Source organism: Branchiostoma floridae, chromosome 16, assembly GCF_000003815.2.
Source record: "Branchiostoma floridae strain S238N-H82 chromosome 16, Bfl_VNyyK, whole genome shotgun sequence".
Classification (NCBI taxonomy): Eukaryota; Metazoa; Chordata; class Leptocardii; order Amphioxiformes; family Branchiostomatidae; genus Branchiostoma; species Branchiostoma floridae.
Window position 1 is genome coordinate 13,527,893 of NC_049994.1, and position 24,400 is coordinate 13,552,292.

Consider the following 24,400-nt stretch of genomic DNA (forward strand, 5'->3'; position numbering starts at 1 on the left):
GGGAAGTCAGATTGGGTGTTAGATGTGTACTGAGTGAAATGACTTCTACAGAGAAAAGAAGTTCTCGGTTGACAACACTGAAAGTTCTTATTGTGACTATTTCTTGCTCTTCCAAGTATGAAAAATAGAATCCGACAGTGATTAGAATACAATGTATGAATAATTTTTATTGTATTAGTTATCTTTCTATTATGATAATGCAGCATCAACTATTGGGAAGGATCAATCCTAAAATTGTAGCCTGGGTGCCATGTGATTATACCCGTCACATTATCCATGATCTTTGGGCGTATTGATGGAAGATCGGCCATATTCAAGATCGACAGAGGGTTGCGCGTATTTTTCACCTGAAAACCGTCCGACATATCAGCCATACTTTGTACCTTGTACAATAAAGTTATTATTATACGCGAGGCTCGGGCTATTGCCGCAGAATCATCATCCAATCAATTTTCGCCAAATGTGACGGGTATTACTACTACTATCGGGCCCTGTAGTTATCGGATGGCACACAGGCTACTCAAAGTGTACACAAAAATAATCAGTGATAAAGCTTGTGTTAAACAGAGAAACTGAACCCTGGAGAAAATCATCTTTTTCGATATATTTCTCTACTTATGGGCCACACAACATGAATCTGTAAATGGTTACACAATATATATCATTAATTACCATAATTAATCACATTTCAGAAATATTCACATTGCCATATAAATAAATAAAGGAAATTCCACATTCAACATTTTAACGTCAATGAAATTTAGACATCCAGGTAATAAGAATCACACCAAAAAGCAGTTGCTCAAACAACTTGATATGATTATCCAAAATCATATCCAGTTGCTTGAGTAACTGCTTTTTGGTGTAAAACATTTCAACATAAAAATATATGAACCAAATACATGTATCAGAAAGATAAAGTTAGGTTTTGCCGGTGGAGAAACAGGGCAATGGGCCCTGTAGACAAAACTCTGGGTTTTCCACATGATGATTCTCTGTCAAGTGTAGTGCTACATTTTGTAAATCTGCACAGACGCTAACAATTCCTCTTGTTTGGGATCCCACAACATGCTACAATTGGCAACTCAATCTAAAGCTTTCTTTTGACCAATACCCCATCTTAATACAAAAACATTTAAACCAAATACATGTATCAGATGGATAAAGTTAGTTTTTGCCAGTGGAGAAACAGGACATTGGACCCTGGAGAAACACATCTGGGTTTTCCACATGATGGTACTCTGTCAAGTGCCGTGCTAAATCTGCTGGTGGCAACAGCCTCTCTTCCTTTGAACCACACAACATGCATCTGTACAACTGAACCTGAGGACTTTTCCTCCCTGATGATTCCACATCTTTCTTCTGTTCTATGTACTCTGGTTGGCTCATGTGCTCTACTGTTGTCTCTGATTGGCTATTTTGAATTACATGTATGTCCAAGACCACATTGTCTGTTTGGTCAATAAACTTGCTTTCATGAACTGAAGGTGGCTCTTCCTTGGCATGTGATTGGTCCATTTGTCTTCTTTCCTGAAAGCTGTGCTCTAATTGGTCAGGGGGATGAGGAGGCACTGCTTGTCTGCTTTCTGATTGGCTTCCGTGTTGTACTATGGTCTCCGATTGGTCAGATATCTGACTTTGAACTTCTGCTTTCATTTTTGGTCTAAAATCATCCAATTGTTGCTCTACGCATCCCTCAATACTCTTTTCCTTCCTTTCACTAAACTGCACAAATGCTTCCATGTCCAAATCATCAATACTAACTCTTTCAAAACTGGCATCCTCTCCTTCTTCCTTGACTTCACGGTCCGCCATTTTGTTTCTTTCAAGGTCATCATCATCACCTTCAAACCACCACTTCTGACCTTCCAACTCTTCCTGCTTGATGACAGCACTTTGGTCGGTTGGTTCCATAGAACTCTCATCTATCTGTTCGACCTTCACAACTACCTGTCCACGTTCTCTATTGGCTTCCTCTTGCGTGCTACTCCTCCTTTCTTGGCTCTCTTGCTCCCTCTGTTCTTCCATTTCAACACCATCTCCTTCTTCCTCACTTTCTCCAGACGACTCCTCGTAATCTTCATTGTACTCCTCTGGGTGCTCCTTGGCCAGGTGGTTCTCGAGTCGTCGGAAGGAGAAGAAGGTCAAGTCGCAGTCCTCACACTTCATCATGTACTTGGAACAGGCTCCGCAGATGTGGTGTCTCAGGTGCAGCTTGGAACTGTATCCTACGCCACACTTACGACATTTGAACCACGGATACGGGTCGACCAGGTGTTCTTGTGCACCGCCGTACTTGAACTTCGTCATTTGGCTCTGCTGATTAAAACCAGATTCTGTCTCATCTATGGGTTGCACAGCATTGAAGTGCTTTATTTTCCATGTGAACTCGTTTGAAGAGTTTTGGCCTTCTGACGATTTATCTAAGTGTTTCATTTTCCACCTGTATTCATTTGAAAAGTTTTGGCCTTTTGGCATTGCACCTGGTGAAATTTGAAAAGTTGTTAATGGTTGTATGTATGCTTTCGGCAAAATAGGCTTGAACTTCGTGACATTTGGTGTGTCCACGTGTACCGGGTCTGGAACAGATGCAGCAATGATTTTGTCAACAAACGGTCTCAAGGATATGGCCTGCGTAATAACCAGTGGCGGCGGTTCACCAGCAGATTGTGTTACGTTTGTGAACGTCGTCTCTGTTACTGTGGGTTTGGTCTTGCGTAGTCCGATAAGCTCAGCAACGGTTTTTCCTGTCTGGTATTGTATAGCGTGTCGCGAAGCTTTGAATGGTTTGTTTAGTTCCAATGGAGGAGTGCTAACACTAGAAGAAGCTTCTTCTTCTTGGGCCACAACTGAAGCTGATAGTGCGTTAGCTTGAGTTTCAGAAGCTGCTATGAGGGGATCAGTGTTTTCTACAGCTGTTTTAATGGCAGGAACATCTTGAGATTTGTCAGTTTCTGATTCTTCTGCAGTGTTTTCACTTTGTAGGCAAGACTGAGTTGGGTTGTCTTCCCTGGAAGCATTACACTTGATAATATCTTTCTCGGCTTCCTCAAAGTCGAAGTCAAACACACCGTGCCTCTCTTTCATGTGTTCCTGGTATTTCTTGATGTGCGTGAAGTGTACGGAGCAGTATCGACAGCCAAAGGAACTGTACTCTGCAACAATTCCCTCCCTGCTCTTGTGACTTTTTAGGTGGGCACTGAGAGTGCCGGAGTGGGTGAACGACTTGCCGCAAATGTGGCACTTGTAGGGTTTGGTCTTGGTGTGGACGTTCATGTGCTCTTTGAGGTGGTACGAAAGGTTGAAGCCCTTGCCACAAATGGAACAGCTCATTTCAAATCCTTCCTGATGTGTCCTAAGGTGACGGATCAGGCTTGCACCATTGGAGTACGTTTTTCCGCACAGTCTACAAATATTATAAGTACCGTCATTGCTAGGATCGTCCTCTGAATCTGCCGTTGCTGCTTCCTCCTCTAAGCTGTCCCTGTTTCTTTTCTCACTTGTACTTCCTCCTTTCTTCGATTCCGTGCAGAAGCTGATTTTCACATTGGCTGGAATCGTTGTTGGCTCGTCCTCAATCTCACCCCTGTAGTGAGCCTTGACGTGGGCCTCGAGAGTGGCTCCATGGGGGAACGTACGGCTACAGAGGTTGCACTTGAACGGCTTGAGCTCGATGTGAACATTCATATGTTGCTGCAGCTCTTGAAGCTCTGAAAAGACTTGACCGCAGACGTCACAGCCATGACACTCGACTGCAATGGCAGGCCTTGAGGAGCCCTCAGTTGTAGACTGATCTTTTGATGTGGTTGTGCATGATGCAGGCAAAGTCGATTGTGGGGCACTCAAACTTGCAGAAGCTGTTTTAGGAGATGGACTACTCACTCCATCAGACTTTGACAAGTTCGAGGTTTGTGTTCCTAGTCCGCCCTCCTTACGAGTGGAAGATATGGCTTTGAAACCCATGCCTTTGGGAAGGACTGCCACATTGGGCGGGGCATTCCGTCTCTTTATCAAGTTCATGGACGGTCCATCTGCTGCACTGGTCGTCACAATTTTCGATGCAACGTAAGCCTTCTTTGCGTTCCCTCCTTTCAGAACACTGCTGGTGTGGAAGAAGATACAGGTGATGCTGAGAGCGTTGGTGTTGGTCCTCTTCACGGTGATGTCTCCGTCGTTCATGTACCTGCCGGGAGTCAGAATGTTGTAGTTCACGCGGTACTTCAGCGTCTTTCCGTCCTTGAACCGGATGTCAGAACCCGTGATCTCCGTGACATCCAGAGGGTTCCCGATCACACGGACGGCCTCCACTGCCTGGCACGACCTCTTGAAGTGGTAGTGTAACCCTCTTGCGGCCTCCTCGTCTGGAAGATCAAGGACTGGCCAGTGCCTGTTAAGGAGGTGGTCCTTCAACAGTTGTTCCGAGGCAAACGTCTTGCTAACTCTCGGAGCACACAGGCGGCACTTGTATTGTCGGTGAAACTTGAAGAGATGCATGATGAGGTACCGCAGACTTCTCAACATGCTTCCACACAAGGAGCATGTGTTGCTTCTCTCCAGGACTTCTACTGTTAGAGGCCTGTATTGTCCCCTATCGTCCTTGGGACAGTCGGAAATAACGCGACTGTCGACCATTTCGGGAAGGACAGGATGAAATGTGGAGCTTTGCTGTGATTCTGGAGTTGCTGCTGTGTTCTGCTCACCTGTTTCTGATTGCTGACGGTTCAGATCTTCCCTCCTCAATACTTTCAATATTTCACCATTTTCATTCCGAAAGACTGACTTGGACTTGCCACCAGCAATGAAATATTCATCAGAATCAACATCCAGATTGGGAAGGCATGCATTGCTTTCTGTGGCTCCACTTCTCACCTCGGTTATACCAGGACTCGGCAGTGTTTGTGAGACTTGGCAGGCTTCACCAATGTTTCTCTCTTTGGCAGGTGACATCACAGCCGGGGAAGCTTGTTGCCTAGCAACTGTTGCCATGGAAAGCTGAACAGGAATGGCCTGTGATTGGGAACTTGTCAAAGTGACGACGTTTTGTATCTGCAGCACAGGCAATGTGTTTGTCACAGATGTGGATGATAGTGTGGCTCCTGAGTATAGGGGAATACCATATTGCGGAGCTGACGACTGCTGTGTTAAGACAGGGAGTTTGTGTGTGTGGGATGTGGAGGTTCTCAGGCACAGAAATTTCTGTGTTTGTGGCTGGTTTGGTGATGCATTTGTTGAATTTCTTATAGGACTGCGTAGTTTTGGACTTTTCTCAAGAACGAAATGTTGCATCAGTGGCGCTGCGTCGGTGGCGATGTGAACCCTCTGGTATGCTGGTGTCAGGCAAGCTGCAGAACTTGTAGTGACAGCCGTGGTGGGCTGAGTTGCCATGGCAACAGGAGAAACAGAAGGGGATGTCGCTATGGCAATTCTTGCCACCGAAGAATGTGCCGGCATGAGAAAATGTTGGATCACTGGTGCGATCGGAGTTGGCGTTCTAGCTGTTGATGTCATCGCTGGCAGGATTGGTTTTGGCAGCAGTGGTTTTGGGGATGACGCAACCTGCGATAGTGTCGGAGTAGGAAGTGGTGCCTGGCATGCTGTTGTCACGGCAACCTGGGTTGGTTGGTTCTGCACTGGGAACAGTGTTGGCATGGTAACGGGTGGACCTGCAGGGACGACTGGATCTGTGGTTGACGTAGTGATCTGTGAAGATGTACTTGTAGTAATGGCAACTGGTTGGTTCTGCACTGGGAACAGCGTTGGCATGGTAACAGGTGGAACGGCAGGAGCTGTGGTTGCCGAAGCAACCTGTGAAGGTGAGCTTGCTGTCATGGCAACACTTGAAAAGCTTTGAGCAGGAAGAGATGCTTGTGGCATGACTGATACAGGAATGGCTTTTCCCTGGTTTTGTGCCTGGAACACCTTTGGCAGGATGGCTTGTTGAATTCTGGGGGCATGCTGAGATGGTACTGTTGCCTTGGAAACAGTTACCATGGAAACCTGTGGGGTCTGTTGCTGCACTGGGATTAACCTTGGCATAACAACCTGCTGGAGGACTGGAGTGGGTGGGGTTGGATTGGTTGCCATGGCAGCAGTTGTCATAGTAACATGCGATGGTTGGTTAAGTGGTGTGAGTGAAGAAGGTAGTGTTGTCATGACAACATTGGGCATTGCTTGTTGGGATGGAAGTGATGCTGTTGCCATGGCAACAATTGCTTGTTGATTAAGAGCCGCAACTGAAGACGGCGTCACAGTCACAACAGGGCGCTGGGCTACAGAAGTTGTAGGAGTTTTACATGTCTGCGTTGGTGTTGCCTGAGTTAAGGATGCCAATCCTGCTGTTGGCATGGCAACAGGTGATGAGGAAGTCTGAAGAATCATTTGTGGATTGGTTGGCATGGCAACAGGTGATGAAGAAGATTGCACAAGACTCTGTGGATTGGTTGGCATGGCAACAGATGGTGAAGCAGTCTGCACTTGTTGATTGGTTGGCATAGCAACAGATGGTGAAGCAGTTTGCACAACAGCCTGTGGATTGGTAGGCAAGCAAACAGATGGTGAAGCAGTCTGCACAACAGCCTGTGGATTGGTAGGCATGGCAATGGGGAATGCAGAAGTCTGTACAACAGCCTGTGGATTAGTTGGCATGGCAACAGGTGAGAAGGAAGTCTGCACAATGTTCTGTTGGTTGGCTACCATGGCAACAGGGAATGCAACTCCTGACTGTGCATTAATGGGGACAGCTATTCCTGATTGTGGGTTGGTGTTTGTGCCAAGGTTGATGGGGACAACTATTCCTGACTGTGGATTGGTGTTTGTGCTGAAGTTGCTGGGGACAATCACTCCTGATTGTGGGTTTGTGTTCATAGGGAGGTTGGTGGGAACAGCTACTCCTGACTGTTGGTTGATGTTTGTGGCAAGGTTGATAGGGACAGCCAGTCCAGGCTGTGGGTTCATGGGGATAGGCACCCCTGACTGTGGGGTGGTATTTGTGGGCACATTGATGGGGACAGTGACTCCTGACTGTGGGTTGGTGTTTGCAGTGATATTGGTGGGGACAGCAACTCCTGCTTGTGGGTTCAAAGGTACAGTCACTCCAGACTGTGCATTGATGGGGACAGCTATTCCTGACTGTTGGTTGGTGGGGACAGCTATTCCTGACTGTTGGTTGGTGGGGACAGCTATTCCTGACTGTTGGCTGATGGGGACAGCCACTCCTGACTGTTGGTTAATGGGGACAGCTATTCCTGACTGTTGGTTGATGGGGACAGCTATTCCTGACTGTTGGTTGGTGGGGACAGCAATTCCTGGCTGTTGGTTAATGGGGACAGCTATTGCTGACTGTGGATTGACTGGGCTAGCAATTCCTGACTGTTGGTTGACAGGGACAGCTATTCCTGACTGTTGGTTAATGGGTGTAGCCACTCCTGACTGTTGGTTGACGGGGACAGCTATTCCTGACTGTTGGTTGACGGGAACAGCTATTCCTGACTGTGGATTGATTGGACTAGCAACTCCTGATTGTGGGTTCATAGGGACAGCCACTCCTGATTGTAGGTTGGTGTTTGGGGGCATGTTGATGGGAATAATCACCCCTGTCTGTGGGTTCACCAGGAAGAACTGCTGCTTCACTCCCAGCGGTGTTGACACTGGCATCTGTTGAACAACAGCAAGCTGAGGCTTTAGGGGGGCCGGAGCAATCCTCTTGTACTTTCCACAGGTGCTATCTAAAGGTGATTTTTTACCCGGAGTCATTGGTGGAGTGGTTGGCTCCTGCTTGATAGTTAGCTGTGACATCTTACTTTGGTTATCTGTTCCCGAGACAGCTGAGCTGTCAGTACCAGGTGCAGCACCTGAAACACATACAAGCAGTTACAAGTTTTAGATGCCATCATAGGAACATGTATACCACTTGCTTTGTTGTAGATCAACATGTTGTATCCTGTGTTCATGGGGCTTGCCACAACCCTACGATTGTACTGGAACTCTATTGTGAATATTTTAAATGATCATTAAAAAAAACAAGCTATGTCTGAAGGTAGGGATGTAAGCTCTGTAGATTAAGATATGTGAAAATATGTTGAAATACAGTGATTATTTCTAAAAAGTTTGCTCAACACAAGGAGAACAGTCCGAACAGACCTCTGAGCTCTGAACTAAGTTGATGGGAGAAAAAGGTGTCTGTCCTAGGGGATGGCTGTGAACATAAGCTTTGTAAACTTTTGGGTTGTATTCGGGAGGGAAACACTTGTCAGGGAGAGGGTTCAGGGAGAGGGTTCCTTAATTTTATAGTCTGGGAAAGAAGCTGCTGCTGAGAAGGACATAAGACTGGTATTTGGACTGTGTGATGATATAGCTGGACTTTGGTACAAAAATTAGTACCCTCTATGCTAGCAGTATATTATTAAAGTAGCTAATGGCCACTTGTTTGTCTTTAGACACATTGCTAACTTCTATATCAACGAAAGAAATGCAGTCCTAATGTGTGAACCAGGGCTCTAGCCAGCGTCCGTTTTTCCGTCAATTGACGGAAATTTGCTGTGTGTGACGGAAAAAATTTAAAATCAATCCGTCAACCTTGACGGACAAGAATCTGATGAAAGCTCTTTGGTGGAAGCTACAGGCGGCTTGGGGACGCCATCCACGGCCGTAAAAGCCACACACTGTTTGTTCTGCTATTGTTATGATTCTTGACAATGTGTGTCGGTGCCCTTTCGCATACGATAATCTCATTAAAACCCATTTTTCAAGGTCTCAGTTCAGTCTCTCTAACTCCTGGAATAGTGTGCTCGCGACAATGGAAATTGGCTGACGCCTGACGGAAAAAAATTTCGGGCTGGCTAGAGCCCTAGTGTGAACTCATGAAATGTAAGCTGCAGATCAACTTAGGGCCCCTGAAGGGAACCTTGCCATTCTAATGTTTTGTGACAGAAAAACACCATCATTATTACCCAACCAAGCGATGATGTATTGTTTTGTGACAAATAAACAGCCTACCCAGTGCAGATGTATTGTCCTGTCTCAGGGTGTCCTCTATGGCTTTGTTGATGGCAGCATGATAAAACCTCCCTGGGAAGCGTCCCCGTTGCCACTGGTCAGGGTGATGCTCACGGATGTGGCGGTACATTGTTTTCCGCCGGGGGTACGCCTTGTTGCAGAAAGGGCAGCAAAATGGCTTCTCTCCTGAAAAGAGAGGATACCATACAGAAAATTCAGGTAAAGGTACGGTCCAGGTCCAGCAGATCAGGTCCAGGTCTGGACTTGAAACTAATTGGCTGTGAAAGATTGTGAATGGGTGATACTAAAAGCAACTGTCCATTTCCCTGCAAAGGATTCTGTTTGGTGTAGCATCCGACTTCTACTGGCATTTCAAAATCCTATCTGCTTCTATCTTTTATGTTTCTTTATGTGACTAAGGGTCTCACATGTGTGTTTCCTCATCTGAATACAGGTCTCATTTGTATGTTTCCATGATGATATGGGTCTCACATGTGTCCCCATTTATATTTGGGTATCACATAGGTGTTTTATGTGTTTCCATGTGTATAAGGGTCTCACCTGTGTGTTTCCTCATGTGAATCTGCATCTCGCTCGGTGTCTTGAAGCCCTTGCTGCAGGTGGGACAAGGGAACAGCTCCCCAGTCTTAAGTTTTTTCGAGGCTGCCTCCTCCTGTCCGTCTTCAGGTGGAATGCTCCAAGTTGTACATTTCCTCTTGGGTCTGATCCAATGGAGGCAAAGAAGGGAGAGAAATTATGGCACGAATGACAATACCTACACAACGAGTCACTAGGATGCTATGGACATGACAGTAAACACTCCAAATAAGAACAGGATCAAAAGTTATGTGAGGAATAAACAAGACCACCAACATGCGAACAACTCACCCCAGGTAATTGGATTGGAAGGATTCCACTTCTCGGCGTCTTTGATTTTAACATTATTGAATGATACTAATATACAGGTTTTTCCTTGACGTCATATAGTAATCATAGTTTTAATCCCGTTTTCCATATTGGCAGGTAATGGGATTAAGCAATGGCATCTTCGTGTGCTTTATGGGCATACATTATTTATTCATTCATTTAGATTTACCACGTTTGTTGAAGGATTGACATAACAGGTGACTATCACCTTTTCAAATCAAGATGTCAACCCAGAGACCAGACTGTAAGGTTTGATCCACTCACACTGGGAAGGTCCCCTACTCTTTTTGATATCTTAAAGTGTGGCGGGTTCTTTAACATGCGTGGGGTGTGGCTCTCCCCAAACACGGGACTTCCATTTAACGTCCTATCTGAGGGACAGCCCTAGTCCAAGCTAGTTACTCATTTTAACCTGAGTAAAGTGAGGAAAGTCGTGCCTTTCCCAAGGGCACAAGATCAGTGATATATACATGTCACTGTATATACATATGTAAATACTTTTCGTTTTGTGACCGCATCTGAACTGTGAGCAGCGACATCCGTCCTGCAATACAATGTGAACCAGTCAGAATTGCCCTGAAGAAGGTGACAGACGGTCACCAAAACGTCGGTGAGAATAAAGCACTGGTTGTGTAAAAAGAGTCTCTTTATTCAGTGACGTACCAACCTGATGAAACTGTTCACGGAAGATCAGTGATACGGCAGGATTCAAACTCGAGATCTCTCGGTCCCGAGCCATACATGCTGCTGCTGCGCCACGCAATCCCACATATATTTATAATCCAACACGGTGCAGATGACATCAAATGAAAGCCTGTATATCAATCACACGTACTTAAGTCTTATTGTGATCGTATGATGACTGTTTCTTACCTTAATCTTCTATAAGTTGAGCGCCCTTCTAGAATTTCTTCCTTGACAATGTCTTGGTTTTCCTCTTCTGACCCCTGTGCAGTATGAAGTTCCATGTCCCCACTGTCAAACTCGTCCTGTGTAAATGTAATGCCCATCAAAGTTGTCGCAACACTACTCTCGCGACTCCAGTAGGAAATGTAATCTATCTGTGAATTCATTTGTGTACCTTGCTGCCACCCACACAAATCCCCACTTATATAATAGGACCCTGTCTGAACAATAAGTGATTTCAATTTCTCATGGATGGGCATAAGTTCTGTAAATGCAGAAACTTTGGCGGAGGTTTTGTGTTCACGATTTTTTTGTGGTGGCTGCTTCACCACAAACTCAAACCCACAGTGAACATTTCTCTCCTGTCTTCTGGCGGGGGAGTTATGCTAATGATACTCCGTTCTCACGTACATGTAGTTTAAAGTTACATTGTAAAAGCATGATGAAATATTTGAGGTAACACTAGTTCACCTTAATCCTTGGGTAACCTAAATTCGTTGTTTAAAAAAAAACTGAGTATTTAGAGATTTTAGGTAAACGACGTAGGTTTCAAATGTTAACATTTTCAAGATATTGCAATGTAAACTACCTTCTAATTGACTTAATGATCCCCAAATACCCTATTTTATATACAGCGGATATAGATTACTCTACGGATAAAGGTGAACAAACGTTACTTGTTATGATGAAGACACACAAATACTTACCAGGACACATTTTTTTAGTTCGTATACATTCATTTCCACATACCCCCTATTATATAAAACCAGAATGGTAGAAAAGTATCACTGTATTAACTTTTTGGGCTGTTTTCCCTATGATTGTATGAAAAGAAAATAAGCAACTCACTTTTCAAATCAATGAAACTTAATACACAAAGCTCCATCCTCGCAAAAAAAACACAACTGTGCTCCAGATGTCTGCAAAGAAGGCTATGATACACCTGCTTCCGGTTTCAAGCAGATCCTATAGTGGCATAAGATACTGTAAATGCATTTAATTTCGCGGGGATTTAATTTCGCGGTAGCGGCAAATTGGACATTTCGCGGTGGATTTAATTTCGCGGTAGCGCCATCCCGCGAAATTCAATGCATTTTCAGCACTGCACTGTAGTCACGAACTGCCGTGTAAAACCCGGCGCCTCTACAAACCGCCAGTCGGAAAACACTTGCTGGTTACCCGGTAAGGGTCCTATACAGACGGATAGAACAGTTTCCATGCTTTTGACTTGTTCTTGCGTGAGCCACTGTTACTGATCTAATCGTATCTACCCTCTCAATACGTAATAGTGTACAGTAGTACGACCTTTGTATCATGGTGAACATACTGTACAGTACTGTAATACAGTTGGTCGTATGAAAAAAATACATGTGTGTCTTCAGTCAAGACTTCACCGTAGTAAGTATGTCAAACATTTCATTATACAGTGACAAAGACAGTAGTAGTATGTACATGGAGTGGAAAAGGGGCACCTTAGGCGGCGCCAGCAGACGAAATATTCGCGGTGGATTTAATTTCGCGGTGAAGCGGCCGCCGCGAAAACCGCGAATATTAATCCACCGCGAATATTTCTGCATTTACAGTAGTATCAGAGGTTGCCAGAGGAGTGAAGCCAGCCTAGGAGTGTGTTTGGCTACAGGAGTGACTGATGACTCCCTTTGGCCAGCTGTACTCTTTAGCCTGCATTGATACTATCTTATGCCACTGGTAAATCTGCCTGGAGATTACAAGATTAGCCCAAATAGATGTGTACAACAAAATATGACTAAGAAGACAATAAAACACACACACAAAAATATCTTTATCAAAGGAATTCATTGAGCGCTGTTAAATCGCTCGGTCGCAGTGCCGCCCCCAAAGTACCACAGCTCCAGTGAGATACCCAGAGGCACCACACATCTGCTTGAATGAAAAATACAACAACTACAAGTAATATTACCTGTGTGTCATCTTCCCCATCAGAGGAGTCCTCAAAGATAACCAGCTCATCATCATCATCATCATCTGACAGAAGGTCCTCCTCACCAACTATGGGGGGAAAATAACAACATTCGTAACTAAGAATTGATGGTTCCATAATTTCCTCACAGGCATATCAGTATGAATGTGTATGTATTGTCAAAAATTCAAATACTGTATTGGACTTTGGATTCCATGTCGTTATAATTTCTTGTTCCAGGACACAAAATTTTCTCACCTTCTGGTACATTTCTGGCATTGAAACATGTTTTTTATTCCAGGTGGATATGACAAATAAAATACAACACAATGTATTAAGCATCAACCTGGGTTCCGCCCCTCCCGCGGGTCATATGGAATGTACCATGTTGTATTCTATATGTATAACAACAGGATGCCTCTGTAATTCAGTGTTAAGAATCAATACAATTGTGACTATATTGTTGCGAGGTATAGGCATCCAAAATACTTGCATAGCCCCAGAAGTATTTCGAGCATTGATTGTATTATGTAATTACCAAATCTAATAAAAACATTGCTGAATTCCACAAAAGAATTTGAAGAAAGGGTAAGGTTACCATATTAAACTAAGTTTTGCATCATAAGTTATTTTGTCTTACCTTTTTTCATTTTTCCTACCAATTGTCCCATCGAAGTTGTTGTAACACTACTCTCGCGACTCCAGTAGTAAATGCAATCTATCTGTGCCACCCACACAAATCCCCACTTATATAATAGGACCCTGTCCATCTCAAACCATACTAGTCCCACCAAAATTTGTAAACAAGAATTAAATTTTGGTTCCTGCCCCATGTTTTCAAATCCTGTAAAACAAGGACAAAAAAACTGCGCCCAAACAAATCATTGAGTGGAATACGTCAATGAAGGTCAGACATCAAGGTAATACTAATTACTATAACGTTAGATACGAAAGGTAATAATCACTCAAACAACTGGAGACATTGCTAACAGCCCCCATACTTAAAAACAGGACCTGTTGACTTTAATATTAGCATATAACCTTGTCTTCTTTGAACCATCTTAGAATCAATTATATTCACCTCAGTAACAAATGTCAAGAGTTCCACTGTTTTTTGTCAGTGACTCAAGCGGCTGACCGTTTCCAGATTTTATCCTAAGTAACTGGTACTTTGCGTATCAATAGTAATGCTAATTAACCTTTTTCCACTGGGTAACCTAGTTATAACCTAGTTAAAAACGTTGTATTTATTGATATCAAGTCGACGGGTGGTGGTTTGGAATTTTTGTATGTTCAAGATATTGCAATATCCAATTAACATCCCAAGATCTATCTGACAAAAAGACAACACAATGGATATAGCCATATAGGTTACCCCACAGACAAAAGTCAACTTAACTTCCATTGACTGGAATTTATACTACAATTTCATGTCCATATGTTCTTTATACAAACAAGTGCCGAATTTATATTTTATTGCAAGTTCTTGCCCGAGGGCTAATTGCAGGTACAAACAACATGTAAAATAAGGAAAATACAAAGGTGCTAGGAACTACATTCTATGACTATATGCTATGCTAGTGTACATTATACTGGTTTTGTTGGGTTAGACTTCTTCTCTTTAGGCAGTGGAAGACGAATTTACCCACTTCTTTTATAATGTGTGGGTTCTTTGATTTTAATAGTAGGATTGATTTTTCATTGTCAGGAATAGTTGGAAAGTAAGCGTGTATTTTGGATACACTCATAAATAGTTGGTTTCTTATATCATCATAAAAAGAACAATTAGTGATAAAATGACTCTCGTCTTCCACAGCATTTGAGGGGCAATATTTACAAATCCTCTCGGACACAGGTAGCTTCATATATCTCCCCTTAATATGCACACAAGAAAACTAAAAAAACAAACAAAAAAAAAAACAGTAACACAAATATCATGCAGATTTAATATGGTCTCTGGAATCGGGGAACACTAACATTTTCCACCCCTACATCTGCTTGAAGCTTGCTGACAGACAAAACACTAACACGTGGCTATCACGTGGACACCCCCAGTTGACCCCAAGTCAACCATGACGTCAGAACCTATCAGCAATCATTTCCTTCTGTCTGGGCGGAGCCTCAAGCGAACAAAACCCCGTTCGCAAGCGCCCTCCCGAAAATGCAAATAATAACGTCAAAAGCGTCGTATTTACAGTCTTAACGTTACTGTAGATATGGTAGAAGATCGGTTTTGGACGGACGTACCTTTTAAGGGCTTGGGATTGGGCTGTTTTCGCCGAGACATGGCGTCGGTACCGCCGCAGACGACTGGTCCCTTTCTCGGTACCCCTGCTGAACGTCGACCAATGAAATACGAGGATGCATCCGCCGGCTGTTCCATTCGTCCGGGACATAATCTTTTACGACACCGTTTTCGTAGTAAAATAATGGTTGCATTAAATCATATCAAAGCGCTGTTAGATTGTGAACAGCAAAAAGTATACTGTTGTAGTAAGGTGAGCCTTACTAACCTTTCTTTGTTGTAAACTGGGAAATATGATTGGGGTTCATGAAACACTAATCCCCCTTCTTTACAGTGGTGCAGCTGACCCAGGTGCTCAGATTGACAGGGTCTTTGTCAGTAGTCTTACGCTAGGAGAAAGTAGTACGCAAAGGTCATGATTTTAGCATAATATTATGTGTTACTACGTTAAGCGGATGTAACGTTTATATCCATGTGTTTTCGGTGAATGCATGTCCAGGTTTACGTAGTGGCCGTGCTCACCTGGAAGTTGTGATTACACTGAGTTGGTGCATGTGTGCAACTCGGAGGTTGAATACTAGTATTCAATCTCCGGCCTTCAGTCCTTGGTGTGTGTAAAATGTGTTGTGGGTGGTACAATCACAAAGATACACGTCATGCAAAAAAGCAGTTGAATACTCCAGCAACTGGATATGATTTTGAAGCCACGTCATGATTTGGCCTCCCAGCGGTACTACAGTGGAAGTTCCGGGTTAACGTTATATATATAACTTGTGGTCACAGTTTGGAAATCGTTCTAGAGTCTAGTAACGTTACTAATACATTTGTATCTCTCTTCTTGAGCATACTAAATTCATTTTTCTTGGACATGGTTAAGATTTGTAGAAATGCTAAATTACATGATCTCTCCTATGTGCATTCCCGGGACTGTGCATTGATTACTAGTAACTTCGACGTACAAGCCAGGGAGGGCATTTTTTTCTGAAAATGGGTGTGGCCCCTAATTATTGCTGACGTCAGCAAGATGTGCTAAATTGCCGTATTGCAGTAAGACGCCTTCTGGCAAAAGCTCAAAGTCCACACGTACACTTAACTGCAATATGTACTTTTAAAAGACCCCCAAAGTCTGTAGTCATCAGTATTGTCCACATTAGGCCATATTGATTTGACTATATGGATGACGTTTCCACTCGCATCAATTTTGGGTCATTTACGAATAGGAATCAAGAAAAGTTTTCAATCATACAAAGCAGCTTCAAAATAGGCAAATATCATATATGCCGTGCATTGCAAAAACAAATGTCGGAAAACATATCTTAATGTCATAGAATATTCCAAGGTAAAAGAAGATATAGATATGAAAGAAAAAAATAAAACTATTGTTCGGTATACAATATTTTGTGTGTTCAGTCATTTGTTCAACTTTCCTGACCACTTTGATTTCATAGTGAAGGCAACTGTTTTTTTTTTTTTCACACGCTTGCATGAGTTTTTGGGTTCCCAGAGGATGTAATCCATATCAGTACACAAATCATCATCATCACCATTCTTCTGGCTCTCTTAATTCTAAACAAAAAGCAAAAAAGTACAACATATATGAACTAGAAATCAAATATTTTCCCAAAAGTATCATACTTCAAGACATAAACGATGCTATTGAATACTCTCTCTAAAGCGATTACATTTGTGGCTTTCATGTTTGTCATTACCTTGTTTGGACATGATAGACCTATATCAAGTACACATGTAAATCATTGCTGTACAATTCTAAAAACCATATATGTTGACATTTTGTGTAAATTCCTGTATCACTTTTTGTCAAATCCACATTACCACATGGGTGTATTTGTTGCCTTTCGTTTTGACATTTTGCAACCCGCGGTTTGAACAATTTCCGATATTTGTTTGAAGTTCTATATATTTTCTGCAGTATGTTACCTCTATTTTTAACTAAAAAAACTACCATTTGGAAATGTTGCACATATATTCTTAAGATCTTTGTGCAGTTACTTTCAAATATGTACTATTTGAATCTAACACTTTAGATCTCAGCTATGACGTAGAAATACGAGTACTTTTATTAAACAATATTTCAAACTTATATTAACTACAATACATTACATGAATTTAAAACCCTTGCGGTGGTTTGGACAGTCACATAGGTCATCTTACAAATCATAACTCATAAGTCACATATAATCTGACACAAGTAAGATTATTTGTATTTATGTTGTCTATTCGCTCAGTGGTGGAATCATGGTTGTCTTTAATAAAAGTTCTTTGTCATAGTTTCCAACTATCTTTTATTCAAAATAGTTCAGCTTATTACGGTACCGGTTTCTATCTAAAAACCTTGTGCTTACGGTGACTTAGAAAGTCACATATGATAAGTCACATATTATCTGACACTAGTACGATTATTTGTATTTATGTTGTCTTTTTGCATATGTATAGCGGGAAAATTACGTTGTCGTAAAAGTCCTTTGTCGTAGTTTCTGGTTCAAGCACAAAGTTTTTAAGTTTCTTCCTGTTGGTCATCAAGTGGCGCATGAGTGACAGTGATGTGTCGCTTCAAATGGGTCATCTGTGTCGCTGCGTAGCCACATTGCTCACATTTATACGGTTTTTCGCCGGTGTGTGTGGCTATGTGCTGCCTTAGGTGGAACAAGCGTCGCGAAGAGTAGTCACAAAGTTCACAATGAAACGGTTTATCCCTACCAGAGTGCATATTATCCATATGTTCCTTCAGACATGACTTAATTGCTGTAGAATAGTCACAGATGTCGCACTTGTGGGGTTTCTCGTCGGTGTGTTTAGCTTGGATGTGCCGCCTCAGGTGAGTCTTTCGTAGGGTCCGATAGTCGCAGAAATCACATTTGTGCGGCTTTTCCCCTTTATGGATGCGCACGTGCTGTGTCAACTGAGACGCATGCGCAGCAGCGTAATCACAAAACGGACATTTGTGCGGTTTTTCACCGGTGTGAGTTTTCATGTGTATCTTTACATCAGATTTGCGGGCTCCAGAATAATCACACAGCTCGCACTTGTATGGTCTATCAGTACTATGCACTACCATATGCTGTTTTAGATCAACCAACATGAGTCCAGAATAATCGCAAAGTTCGCATTTGTAGTTCTTCTCACCGGCGTGTCTGGCAATGTGTTGTTTTAAATGCTGTATTCGTGCTGCACTGTAATCGCAGAGTTCACATTTGTATGGCTTCTCGCTACTATGTACGACCATGTGGCGGTTCAAATCATCCGGCCATGACGCGGCGTAGTCACAAACTGTACATTTATACGGCCTCTCGCTAGTATGTGTGGCGATGTGTCGCTTCAGGTTAGATAGCCGTCCTGTAGCAAAACCACACGTATCACAGTTGTACGGTTTCTCACCGGTGTGGATGGACATCATGTGCCGCGTTAGGCCAGACTTGAGTGTCGCAGCATAGTCACAGAGTTTACATTTGTAAGGTTTCTCACCACGGTGCCTGGCCATATGAGTCTTGAGATAACTCGCCTGAGAAGTAGAATAACCACAGATTTCACATTTGTGTGGTTTCTCTCCAGTGTGTTTAGCCATGTGCCGGACTAAATGTTGCCTTTGATACGCGGAGTAAGCGCACAACTCACACTTGTAGGGCTTCTCGCCTGTGTGAGAGTTCACATGATTTACTAAACATCGTTTGCGTGCTGTGGAAAAGTCGCAGTATGTACAGGTGTATGGCCTGTAATCGCTGTGTTTGCCCATAATGTGCGTTTTTAAGTTAGCCTTCTCCGATGTGGAATAGTCGCAACGATCACACTGAAACGGTCTCTCACCGCGGTGCGTAACCTTTACGTGCTTTTTGAGAGCGTACTTGTTTCCCGTCGAATAATCGCACTGGTCGCACATAAACGGTTTCTCACCGGTGTGTTTGACTCGGATGTGTTGTGTGAGGTGCCATACCCGTAGCGAAGAAAAGTCACACTGTTCACATTGGAACTGTCTCTTGCGTTTAACATTTGCTTCAGGTTCTGGATCGTCGTCGCACGATGAAGAGCTCCGCTCAGTCCCCGTGTTTTCTTGATTTTTACTTTTATCGTTTTGTGTCTCCATTGTTTTGTCTTTACGTACACAGCTAGGGTATAGCTTTGAAACACAAACAGTCCTAACTTGTTGTTTCTCCGCTGTTAAAGTTGCGTGACGTTTCCAGTCCCCTATATAGTCGTCTTCTGCGCAACGTTAACCGACGCAATAAAGTCGGATTGTTTCTCGTTTGGGGTTGACCTTCAGACGTATCCCGTACTCCCTTAAATGATAGATAAAGTAACAATCATTGAACAATTAACTTTCGATCAAAAGATATTAAAAAAAAAAACGCTTAACAGTAAATCTAGGTGGGCATGCAATGCTTAACAGTAACTTATATAACCTATATCCTGACGATGTTGATATAGCTATACTATACACGGCTTCCACATGTTTCAAAATCATTACAGATTCTCATTTTTCACCGCTGAAAACGCTGTTTGTGTGGAAGTAGAGGGATGGGCTCCGCCCCCAATACCGTACCCTGGACACAGGGTCACACAGCGGATAACAACTCAATGCCCCTACGCCCTCAACCTGTGGGATTTACGTTCATCTTATTTGCACATTCCTATTTCAACACGCAGCCTATAATGGTGTTTGGTTATTGATAAGTCATGTAATGTTGACAGGTGCGCCGTTTCCCTCCTTCTGGCCTCGAGAGTTGAACAAACTCAGCCGCTTCAGCAAACAACCGGGGTTAAAATTCAAATACTACTCCTTGAACCACTCTCCAAGCAGAGGTTAGGCTCTGGCTGGTTTAGGCGTTTTTTTGTTGTTCTTCCAACTTTGTCATGTTTTCTTTTCGTCTGTTTGATTGGCGGATAGAGAGGAAACTGACAAACTAGAAAGCCTGACCAAAATGCCCAAACAGGCGTTAAAACAGCCAAAGACTAACCTATGCTTGGAGAATGCCTTGAACAAACATAACGTACACTACTTTACCCGGGGATTGTTTTGCTCTCACGGTGCCCTACATTTCCATAGATTCTACTCAAGTAAAAAGTACGTAAACTTACCGTGTTTGGTAACTTACGCTTGATATAATAATCTCCGCGCGATTAAAGAAACTTTGATGAAAAGTTGAGCTCACTTGCCGCATGGCAACAGGTGCCCCGCCATCTTGTCTGGGAATACCTGGGTTGGCGCGCAAACAACATCCCACAATGCAACACCATAAAACCTAACGGTACCGCCCCAGGACCGAGCAGATGTGGAGTTTGAGATTGTTTTGCCAGTCTTCTTACAGCAATTAACTTCCGTATGGATTTTCTAGTGGTGCAAGATTCGTATAGAGAAATTTACGCACGTGGACAGCAGTGACTACACATGTTAACGTCAACTTGTCTTTTCCTATACCAAAGTCATCCGTAGCCCGGCTACGTTTACAATTTAATTTCGTTTATAGCTTATAGCACATTCTAATCACTATCGGAGGCACTCGGTGGCAGCTGGCCATCACACCAAACCATTTCCACACACTATAACTCTATGATGGACAGCCACTCCTTCTGATACTCTATAACTGCCTTTTGAATCTATCTAACGCAGAAGCCCTCTATACCGTTGCGTTGCTACGTGGTTTTAGCGTCACTTTGTGAGATCAAGATGCGTTTTGACCTCCTTGGCCGGAGATGAACTCTGTTCGAACACTGAACAAACGAACTCGTTTATTCCGTTTCTATTGTTCTGTCACACTTGCCCTTGACAACGTCGCCATGTTGGATTCGAACATACCACAACAAAACTTCAAACTTCACGATGGACTTCATGCGTGAAGAAGAAGTTAGGTGATTTTTACGGGCCTAATGAGGATAGCGGAACTCACTATTTGTTAAAGAGATCTGAGTGATTCTTATTTCCCAAATGTCAGGGCTGGAAGATGAAGAAAAGAGTCATTTAAAAGTTAGGTGTTCTTGTGTCTCAAATGAGGAGGACATAGACGATGCGAGTGAGTGCCTTAGTAGTCAAGATTTAAGGAATGGTCTTCGGACAATTTCTAAGGAGGTAAGAAAAGTACTAAGCTGTCCAGCCATCTCACCTAGAAAAGAAGAATGTTGTAAGAAACCATGTTCATCCAACTGCTTGTCAGACGAATCGGCCACAGGAAAGGAAGACACAAACGCCGAATCACCCGAACCGACAGAAGAAGTTCAAGGTGACTTACAGGTGGTTCAAAGTCACGCGTCTATCATGTGTCAATCACGTGCGAGGAGTCGACAGGATAGCGAGTCGACCGCGAGTTCGTACCGGTTCATGTGCAGGATCTGTCACGGCGGGGAAGATGAGGAAGATGCAATGATCAGCCCGTGTCTGTGCTCAGGGTCTCTACAGTACTGTCACCAGGAGTGCCTCCTCAAATGGCTCGGTTGGAAAAGTACATGGACTTGCGAGTTGTGTTCTCACGGCTTCAGCATCGTAAACTACGGCCTGAAAAGACCGTCAAGGGTAAATATTCGTTAATTTTTCAACCTAGAAAAAGAGTTTATTGTAAATTGTAATGAAAGTCAGAAATAAGGGGGAAATGTCAGTCTTCAAGCACAGTGTTGTGTCAATTCGTAAATAGTATTGTGAACAACCCACGTGATTCACCCATCATTTCCATACATTTTATATTCTATCTTTACAAGTCTGTTTGGGAACACAATAGCTACCAAGTTTTGGACTGTATCCTTCACACTGCAACGACAACTAGCGACGCTCAGTTATAGTGGAAGTAGAACCAATCGGAATATTCCACAGAAGGTAGCAGGAGAATAACGCAACTTTGACAGGTGAAAACTTTTGGCTGTGTGTAAAAGACCTACAGAGATTGAAACTTAATTTTTCTCTCGTTGACAGTGGAAATGTGTCAAACTTGACGCCACGGAAAGATGGTCCATGGTTGTCGTCCTCCTCGCGCTGTCCGCTATCATCGGGTCCACTTACTTCCTGGTCTGGTCCTTCACCAATCCCATGTCAGAACAGCAGAAAAAGTCGCCCGAATTCCAAGGTAAACTGGAGGAAAAAGTTTTTGTTTTCTCTGGCATTCATGATGCTTACATTCAGAACGTTTATTAAGTATGTTATCACTTGGCTAACAAATAGATTTCATCCTGAATTTGCCTGCAATGCAGATTAGTCTTGCTTAGCTTTTGGTCCGCTTTCCAACGTTGCTACCTTGCCAACAAACATTCGTGGGGCCAGCTAATCTCCAAGCTGATCCTACGATAGCATAAGATAGTATCAAAAGCTAGCAAAGGAGTGTATCCAGCATATAGGAGTGTGTAGGGCTAACATTGTGGTACTATCATATGTATCCTCTGCTTGGATTAGGGGCGAGCGTGACTATTTCTAGTAGTAGTATGATACCCAGGCGTCCACGCCTCAAACCCGAACCATTCTCTATTCCCAGTGTGCTACGCCCTGTATGCGATATTGAACTTGTTCTCTGTCGGGATCGTGCTATTCTACGTCCGACCGATCGCAGCGCTCGTCAACAGGTGGCGGGCGATCAACCAGCGACTACAGGTGAGCAAATAGCTAACCAGACGGTCTTCCGTTCAAGAGCGACCTCTACCGACTCTGTTTAGGCAGAGTAACATTGAACGATGAACAGAAGGCCTAGGCTGGCCTGGTATCCAATTTCAGAGATCTAGACTCGGCAGCTAAATTGTAATACTAATAGAGTTGGATACTAGTACCAGGCCAGCTTAAGCATACGGTACGTCGTTCTATGTCACTGTGCTCGAAGTCGCTAAATGTCGCTCGTCAACAAAAGACCGTGAAGTATGGATACCAGGATAGGAATAATCATCACAATATATCTAAGTACTGAAAGTATTGAAAGATACCAGGCCATATGCATGACAAGCCTACTAGTATCCAACCAAAGACCAGATTTCCGTTCATGATTACATTGCATCCGTAGTACTAGCACTGCGTATCGTTACTTGTTCTACAACTGTCAGCTAGTCCAGTGCAGACTAGAACATGGAAAAATCCTGTCAACAGTGCAAAGTTTTCTACTGTTGACAGGACGAATTTAGTGTAGTTCATTAAGCACAAGTAACAACGAGTGTATAAGTGCATCAGTAGTATCTTATTGATTAATACAAAGAGGAAAACAACAGACAAGAGACTGTATTCTCTATATAGGTACAAGATTACGCAGGTCGGTTGAAGAAAAGGCGCCTTTCAGAGTGTTCAAGTATCCTGGTCCTCCCTTCTACAGAGGTTCTGACGTCATCAGTACAACTCGTTCTCATGGACAATGTCTCGAACGAATCACGGGTAGGTGGGGATCGCTTTCTCAAGTTCGAATTCGTCCCCATTTTATCGTTGGAAGGGCTTGTATCCTTGTTCGTATGAAACTTTGAGCGATGTATGTGGGAAATATACGTAGCATTATGACAATTGTGATTGTAATTGTGAGAAGATGGCACAAACTTCAGGCAACTTGTTTGTCGTACTTATTGATGTTTAATGTATTAATTGGTTTCGAATTCGTGTTTTTATTTTACGTATGCTCGCTGCAGGTGTAAAAGAGTCCTACATCTTACGAGAAGTCTACCTGAAATCATCACGGCTGTCAACGGACAAAAACCGTTGGTACGACGTCCTACCGTACAAGATCGCCGTTAGGGACTTATATTAAAACAGAATGCCATAGAAATACGTTGATTGTCATACCTCACTCTGTGCCATCGTAACCGTTACACAATCTGCACTGCCAGTCTATTGCGTTGTGTGGCGCTGTGCCGGATTACCAGTACCCTATCCTGCGCTACGGCTGGGACTTCTGTGATCTTCTGTATCCTATTGAATTGTTCAATTCTTCGGGAGTACTTTGTCTCCCGTGTCGCCTCTTCTGTTTTTATTCGTGACCAAAATGGAATTTCAATAGAAAATGCTTAGTGAATTCGCTTTTTTTGTTGTCTTTTTTGTGATATGATTCATGAAAGAAAGAGATAGCGACAAATAGACACCGTAAGTTGCAATGGGATCGCGATTGAGACTGCAGTTCCCGAAGCAGCGGCTAGGAGTCGCTACCATCTGCATGATACCTGGGGATAGCCAGACAGGACATAAAGGTCAATGCTTCCATGGACAGGATCATCCCGTGAATAGTAAACGACAAGAATGAGCCTGTCAATAACAGAATGTAGTACAGAATGGCTGCTATTGATACTCTCCAAGCAGAGGTTGGGCTCTGGCTGTTTTTTTTTTTAACGTTTTTTTTTTTTAGCCGTTTTTATCGGGCTTTCTATTTTGTCATTTTTCTTGAAGTACGCCAGCCAAAAACGGGTTTGACACATTAAGATGAAATACAAAATAG

General features: G+C 43.2%; 3 protein-coding genes across 3 annotated transcripts; 1 reads left to right on the forward strand and 2 right to left on the reverse strand.

Moving 5' to 3' along the window:
* Nucleotides 1-1,026: 1,026 nt before the first annotated feature.
* On the reverse strand, nt 1,027-15,169 carry LOC118403114. Its single transcript, XM_035801590.1, has 6 exons — nt 15,014-15,169; nt 12,767-12,855; nt 10,795-10,910; nt 9,556-9,716; nt 8,995-9,180; nt 1,027-7,850 (listed from the first exon to the last, which is right to left on the reverse strand). The coding sequence occupies exons 1-6, from the start codon at nt 15,147-15,149 to the stop codon at nt 1,168-1,170; spliced, it is 7,371 nt and encodes a 2,456-aa protein (XP_035657483.1). The 5' UTR covers nt 15,150-15,169; the 3' UTR covers nt 1,027-1,167.
* A 2,357-nt stretch (nt 15,170-17,526) lies between these two features.
* Nucleotides 17,527-19,110, reverse strand: LOC118432790 (zinc finger protein 888-like). The gene has a single exon (XM_035844409.1). The coding sequence runs from the start codon at nt 19,108-19,110 to the stop codon at nt 17,527-17,529; it is 1,584 nt and encodes a 527-aa protein (XP_035700302.1).
* Nucleotides 19,111-20,474: 1,364 nt separating this feature from the next.
* On the forward strand, nt 20,475-23,774 carry LOC118432731 (E3 ubiquitin-protein ligase MARCHF11-like). The gene is made up of 5 exons (XM_035844340.1): nt 20,475-21,531; nt 21,925-22,075; nt 22,478-22,593; nt 23,221-23,355; nt 23,601-23,774. Exons 1-5 carry the CDS (start codon nt 20,950-20,952, stop codon nt 23,604-23,606), a joined length of 990 nt encoding a protein of 329 aa, XP_035700233.1. The 5' UTR covers nt 20,475-20,949; the 3' UTR covers nt 23,607-23,774.
* Nucleotides 23,775-24,400: the final 626 nt, after the last annotated feature.

What these genes read in the sequence shown, in the direction of transcription:
- LOC118403114 (XM_035801590.1), bottom strand. Translation starts at nt 15,149, where the DNA reads ATGGAACAGCCGGCGGATGCATCCTCGTATTTCATTGGTCGACGTTCA. An exon ending in TCAACTTATAGAAGATTAAG is followed by an intron (nt 9,717 to 10,794) that starts GTAAGAAACAGT and finishes CCATTGGATCAG; the next exon opens with ACCCAAGAGGAAATGTACAA. An exon ending in TCACATGAGGAAACACACAG is followed by an intron (nt 9,181 to 9,555) that starts GTGAGACCCTTA and finishes CTCTCTTTTCAG; the next exon opens with GAGAGAAGCCATTTTGCTGC.
- LOC118432790 (XM_035844409.1), bottom strand. Translation starts at nt 19,110, where the DNA reads ATGGAGACACAAAACGATAAAAGTAAAAATCAAGAAAACACGGGGACT.
- LOC118432731 (XM_035844340.1), top strand. Translation starts at nt 20,950, where the DNA reads ATGTCAGGGCTGGAAGATGAAGAAAAGAGTCATTTAAAAGTTAGGTGT. An exon ending in GCCTGAAAAGACCGTCAAGG is followed by an intron (nt 21,532 to 21,924) that starts GTAAATATTCGT and finishes TCTCGTTGACAG; the next exon opens with TGGAAATGTGTCAAACTTGA. An exon ending in CGATCAACCAGCGACTACAG is followed by an intron (nt 22,594 to 23,220) that starts GTGAGCAAATAG and finishes TTCTCTATATAG; the next exon opens with GTACAAGATTACGCAGGTCG.